Raw genomic sequence first — 6,919 nt, 5'->3', positions numbered from 1 at the left:
AGGGAAAGCTGTTCTCTCAGAGACAAAATTTTACGTGTGTATAAAGATTACTGTCTTAAAAGGAGTGTAGATCCTTGGGACTGATTTCAAATACTACATATATTGTAATGTTGTGGACATGATTGCATTATATAAATGGGAGAAGATAATATATCCTAAAGAATGGAAGAAACTTTTGTATTTCCCTGTAAGGAAGAAAAAGCAACAAAATAAAAGTAACAATTTCAGAATCATTTCTCCAGTATGTAATTAGAGCTGGCAGAAAAAAATTAAGTAATGGATAGGGAATTTTTTTTGTTCTTTAATTAGAAATCTCGCTGTGGAAAAAAGTCTAACTCAGAAAGGCATTGATACCAGGAATATTGGGAAATATCATTTTGCATTGCTATATAATCATCAAGCAGCAGTCTGTTTTATTAGTGTTCAGTTATCTGAATTTTTCCAAAATACTTGGATAAAACTTGCACTAACCAGTTATCAGAGCAGAGTCAAATACAAGCATAGTCATTGAGTTATATATTCTGTTAAATGACAGGTTTTCAAACACAGGTTTTTGAGTATGAATGTGTAAATCATAATGTTTAGGAAAAAAAGATCTCATTCATGTTTTCAGGTCAAATTAATGTTTTGGGTTTTTTCCTTTGTTTTCCCCCAAAATATGTTATCCTTTACAGGCAGCCTGCTAGACTTCCTTAAAGAAGGAGAGGGGAAATACTTAAAACTCCCACAGCTTGTTGACATGGCTGCTCAGGTACATTGTATATATCAAGAAAACTCTATTTTTATGCTTAAAGAAGAGATTTAAAACTGTATGTGAAAATCAAATAAACATAGATATTGAATGCTCTGGCTATTGTATGTTGTTCTTTTTGTCTATTCTGTTATAGGTGTGTTATTTGTCAAAAAGAAACTGTCTAGTTCCCAGTTAGCAGATACTGTATAGGCAGACACAGGGCTATCAATGCTATCACAAGCTCTTGTTATGCCGTACTTACTCTGCTTAAACAATGAGAATGGAGCTAAGATCAAGAGGCTTAATGCTTGGGACAAATGTGTGTGGCATGAAACATAACCTTTAATAAAATTTTATTTTTAAGATTGCCGATGGCATGGCTTACATTGAAAGAATGAACTACATCCACAGGGATCTCCGGGCAGCTAACATTCTTGTAGGAGACAATCTTGTGTGTAAAATAGCAGACTTTGGTTTAGCAAGGTTAATAGAGGACAATGAGTACACTGCAAGACAAGGTAAGACCTATTTATGTACTGAATAAATAAGACCAGTTACCTTCAAACTGCTTAGAACTGTAACATTTAGCAGAACATGTCTGTGTCTTCTGCCCGCATGAATAAAGATTATGCATTTAAGTATGCTTTCACAGCTATGTTTAGGTGTTCCCCTTACCTAAGAGCAATTTTAGTAAACTTTTTAATATTCAAAATTATCTGGCAGTTCACTTATGTTTCCAAAAAATGTTTTTAGGTATTTTTTTCAGGTGAAGCTTGAAGAGAGCTGAGATTGCAGAGAGGTTGCTCATCAAATTCTGAAGATCATCCTACTTTTTGAAACATAATTAAGAATCCCAGATATTTTAGCTCCTTCCAAAAATTGTAGCCAGTAATTGCTTCCCTAGTTTGAAACTGGTTTCCAGTTTGAAATATTAAAATACTAAACAACCTCAAATTGTCTACAAAGCAAAATGTAAAAATTTGAGTGCAGTCTTCTTTTAAAAATATTTTTAATGTAAGCAAATGATGCTATAAACAAGTGAAAATTGAGCATCTGTCTTTTCAATGTTTGCAGGAGCTAAATTTCCAATTAAATGGACTGCTCCAGAAGCAGCACTGTATGGTCGGTTTACAATCAAGTCTGATGTATGGTCATTTGGAATTTTGCTGACAGAGCTGGTAACAAAGGGAAGAGTACCCTATCCAGGTAAGATGAAAGTTTAGTAGATTTCTTTGTTGTATTCTGTGCTTCTGAATTACCTTTCGTACTTTTTGCCTTCATTCAGCCCACAGTTGACAAGCAGAGACAAGACTTAGTCACACTTCACTGGTTCCTTTGTTCACAAAGCTGCTTTGTTTTATTTACAGATTAAGTATTATATGTTTTTAGAAGTATTTTAAGATAATAACATTTGTAAATGTAACTGATAGTTCATTTCAGATTAGTGGGTATTCTTAATGTTTTCCTGTGTTTGTTCCTGAAATTTCTTCTTTTGACATTTTCTCAGGCTACAGTGAGCATCAGTAGAGTGAACCTGCTAGACCAGTTTTTGAAACATATGTAATGTATTTCATCAGATTGTTTTGCTGTGACTGGAATTTGTAAGGCAGTTCTGTTAGGCTTTTTCTTGTCCTGATTTCAAATTAAGTGGTCCTTGAATGGTACCTAAGGCAGGCAGAAAGCAGTACTTAAGTCTCTTTTTTGATAGGACAGGCCCAAGGCAGTGGAAAAATACACAAACAAAAAAGCATACAATTGGAAGAAAGACCAGGTATTGAAGAATTAACAGTGTAATGAAATAATTTTCAGAAAATTTATTTAATATGAAATGTAAAAAAAATAATTCATTATAAAGTGCATTCATTAAGGATTCTGTTATGGTAGATTTACGTGTGTTGTGGCTACAGAGACACCTGAAAAACATTGGGAAACTGTTCTTTGCATAATGTCATTCAAAGCTAAAATGTTTTCCTTTTAGGGATGGTGAATCGAGAAGTTCTGGAACAAGTGGAACGTGGATATAGGATGCCTTGCCCACAAGGCTGCCCAGAGTCTCTCCATGAGTTAATGAAACTGTGTTGGAAGAAGGACCCTGATGAGAGACCAACATTTGAATATATACAGTCTTTCTTGGAGGACTACTTTACTGCTACAGAACCACAGTACCAGCCTGGAGACAATTTATAAGCCAATAGTCTGTATAACATGCACAAATCTGCCAGATGTAAGACTTGCAAAGAATTCCTGATGTCTATAAGGAATCAAAGGAAAGAAAATCTTCGCTACTTTGCATGCTCTTAATGGCAAACTGGAATTTCATAATACAGTTGCACAAAACCACTTTTGAAGTGTTGTAATCTAATTTACCAATGACATGGTTTTACTTTTTTTTTCCTCTTTCCCGACTTATTTTCAGGGTCCAAAGGAAGCTAACTGAAAATATGGGGTAGAAAAATGAGTGGTGTGAACAATAGCAGAAAAATGTTCAAATCCTGTATCTTCCAAATAAAGGAAAAAATAAGGATAATTATTCTACTAGAGAGGGAACTGTCTGGAAGTAGTGATTTTTGGATAAGACATTTTTAAAGCAGAAGAATTTTGTGGGACCAAGCAATTCTATCCAGTTCTGTAAAACTCCCTGTGTTAAAAATTACAGATATGTGCCATCCACCCGTCAAAAAAAAAAAAAAAAAGATGGAACAACTGTATTTGATACATAGTCTGGATCTTTAAGCTTCCTCTTGCATGGACTTAATTGGGGTAGGCAGGTTAAAAGAGAAATTCGAACAGTGAATTACAAACTTGATTGAAATTGTAGACTTCAATAGTGAAATTAAGAGAGCATAACGCACTGTGTTAATGCTTCTATTAATATAACTGGAAAGTAGCATAACAGATTTTTCTTTTTTCTTTCTGCATAGCTAATTAAGAATAACGAAGGCAACTAGAAAATGAGGTAATATTTTACAAAATTATGTTGATAAAGTATGATGATATTTTAACTTGAAACTTCATAATACAATGGGGGGAAAGCCTTTAATCTTTCAAGCTCCAATCCAACAGCAAGCTTTTGTAAAGAGAAGACTACCTGAACAAAGCTCACCAGGGAAGCCAGACTGAAGCTGATAAATGGCCACTCTTTAGTCCTTTTTCAGAGACAGGTTTGGTCCTGTTTACTTAGGCTTATATGTGTTACAAGGGTGGGTGCCACAAATGCTAGCAGTCACTAGTTCAGAGAATTGATTGCACTTTTGCGTTTCTTGACTGTTAAGACACATATACACGCAGTTGTTCTTCCCACTTCTGCCCTTTCTACAGAATTATTTAACTAAAAATAAACGATAGAAAATGTGCAAGTTTAAAAAGTAAATTAAATATATTTAATATTTTCCGAATATAGTGACATTGAAATTTGCTGGCATTCAGCCCAGCTGACACTATATGTATTTTCATTGGCTACTGATATATCAAGCAATAATGTCATGTCTTTTACTCAACAATTTGCATGAGGTTCTTGAATTTTTGATAAGTTTATGTACTTCAGTTTTGAAACACTAAACTCTTAGCTACCAGGCTGGAATTCATATTATTATTGTAAAGGTATTGAACAACTGAATTCCAGAAAAGCTGGTAATATAGTTCTGCTACTGAACTTAACATTCTCGTGGGTTTACACTACATTGAATCCAAGTTCCAAACAGATCTTTGTAAGAACAGTGCCATCATTTTTCATTTTTCCTCATCATCACTAATCACCTATACATCTGTGGTTATCAAATTTTAAAAGGGCTTTATGTATGAAAAAAAATTTTAAAAACCACACACACACGCAAAATCAACCCCCCAAAATAAAATGGAATTTTAATGTTTCTAAATGTTTTAAAATTAATAACACAATCATATAAGTTTATGTATTAATACAGTTATAACAAAATGCCAAAAATGACACTAGTGTTGTCTGGATTTTTAATTACTGAATGGAACAGTTCATTGTAATAACACTTGTAAAGTAAAAGAATAAAATACTAACTTAATGAACATGTTCATTGTAAATGGTTGTGTATTATAAGACTTATCCAGAAGAGTTTGTATATTTATGAAAATTTGTTTCGCCTCAAGTCCTTGATGTGGTTCTTATTCTAATGGAGTTTAAAATTCACATTCACACTTTTTATATGAATAGTAATAAGTTTAATTATATAACTAAGTATTTTTATAAAGTATGGCATTGTTGAACTGTTTTGCAGAATTGGTTCAAAATAAATTTCTCCTTGATTGCATCCACTTATTTGAGGTGGGGGGAAAGGCGGGAGATGGACAAAAGCAGAATAGCCTTCATATTGTGGGGAAAAGGATGGGAATAAAACCTGCATGAGTTTGGGGTGTACTTTTGCACTCTGTAAACTATTTTAGTGTACTTTCATACAAGATGCTGAGTTTATGGTGCATTATTGCTGTGAAAAGGGAGACACATTCTAGAGCAGTTCAGAAGTCCTTGGCAGGAATAGGCTAGAACAATTCTGTTTGGACTTATAACTAACCCCCATAATGAACAGATAGACTTGGGATTCTTGTAAGAGTGAGTCTAATGTAGTCTCCCAGTTGATGGTCACTGGCATGCTGTAGGGCAAATGCATTTCCTGTCTCTTGCATTAGCAGCAACTGTTGACTTCTGTGCAGTTTGTCAGGGAATTTTATGCATTTGATCTTCTGAAGCTGATGTTTTATCTCAACTTCATTGAATGTTACCTGTCTCGGTGAGCAGTACAATTCAAACCACAAATCCTGACATATATACAGCACCACTGTAGATTAAGGAGCTGGTTTGAATTTCAGTCATAACTAATACAGTACTAAAACCATTCTCACAGAACCTACAAACGGCTAAGTTTACTTACTATTTTTAATGACAACAGTCATGTAATTTCTGGTTGTCTGTACTCTCCCAGTTGTCCATCAGAACCTTGTGATGCTCATTGTGCATGCTAGGCCCGCAACTTGTTTCCGTCATACATTCAATCTGTAGTATTTTAAGAATATTTCCATACTATTTTTGAGTAAACTTCCTATCATAAAACTGCATATGATCCTACTATTCAGATAAAATAGATCCCTATTTTAGCATAAAGCATTATGAAAAGAATCTCTTGTGTTCTTATCCTTGCAACCACTGAATTGTCATTTCACTATATTTGTGAGTAGCTTTTACCACTGAGAAGTAGCCTTGGAAAGCTGTTGGTTTTGTTTCTTTGGGTTTTTTTTAAAAAGACTAGAATAGAAAAGAAAGGCTCCTAGAGTTTGCTGATGGGTAGAAGCAAGCCAGAATGCTGTCTTACCCATAGTCATCTACAATACTGTTTATTCTAAAACATTATTACCCACAGCCGGAGTGAGTATATATGAATATAAACAACTGAACCTAATGAGCCTCCACTTTTATTTATTTTTGATCTGTTCAATAAACTTGTTAGTTTTTAAGTTTTCTATGAAGATCCTGTAGATGTTTGTATTTGTGCCAAATTTTCCCCAACACACAAGACTTGGCTTAGAGCTACGCAGTCATGTTGGGTAAGGAATTCAGGACTAAATTTAATAACTGATTTGGGCATCATAAGCAGGTCTGGGTGGATAACTGTTAAAGTCCAGAATTGTCATTCGTCCAGTAGATATTGTCTTGTGCAGTAGATTCTTGGACTTTTATTTGTGCAAATGCCTAAAGGTGCAGCTGCCTTCATGGCTGCACATCTTGCTCCTACTTCAGCCTGATCCTAATGCAGGAACAAGACTGCCATTGACGTTCTAGGCAGGCTAGTAGTCAGTGCAGGTCTGGGAACTGCTATGATGTGCATCTCTGGCTGACACCTTTTCAAGACAGGGTGAGAGGAATCAGTAAATGAGAATGGGATGGTTGTATCTATTTTTGATATAATGGCCTGAAGTGTAAAACCTGGATCCTGGTCAAGAATCCTGGATAGATGGTAGATCTTATATAGGTGGTTGTCAGCTGTGAGAGAGACTGTTAGGAGATTGTTTAGAGTGGGGAGCAGAACACACTGTAGGCCTTCACCCGCAGACACAGACTTAATCATTTGCTCAAGCACGAGACTTTCTTTCTCTGCATTTTTTCCTACTGAGAAGGAGAGTGTTAGTTGGAGAAACATCTACAGCTTTCCTGCTTCTTCCTTA

At 35.0% G+C, this 6,919-nt stretch overlaps 1 protein-coding gene across 1 annotated transcript in view; it reads left to right on the top strand.

The window, feature by feature from the left end:
• Positions 1-3,014, top strand: part of YES1 (YES proto-oncogene 1, Src family tyrosine kinase) — a 6,680-nt gene extending 3,666 nt beyond the window's left edge. Inside the window, exons 6-9 of the mRNA XM_010141758.1 lie at positions 675-751; positions 1,098-1,251; positions 1,808-1,939; positions 2,712-3,014. Of these exons, the coding sequence (XP_010140060.1) occupies positions 675-751; positions 1,098-1,251; positions 1,808-1,939; positions 2,712-2,920 (572 nt within the window). The 3' untranslated portion in view covers positions 2,921-3,014. The remainder of the gene's footprint in view (positions 1-674; positions 752-1,097; positions 1,252-1,807; positions 1,940-2,711) is intronic.
• Positions 3,015-6,919: the final 3,905 nt, after the last annotated feature.

The sequence above is a fragment of the Buceros rhinoceros genome, unplaced genomic scaffold (assembly GCF_000710305.1).
Source record: "Buceros rhinoceros silvestris isolate BGI_N320 unplaced genomic scaffold, ASM71030v1 scaffold46218, whole genome shotgun sequence".
NCBI lineage: Eukaryota > Metazoa > Chordata > Aves > Bucerotiformes > Bucerotidae > Buceros > Buceros rhinoceros.
This window is presented reverse-complemented; position numbering and strand designations above follow the sequence as displayed.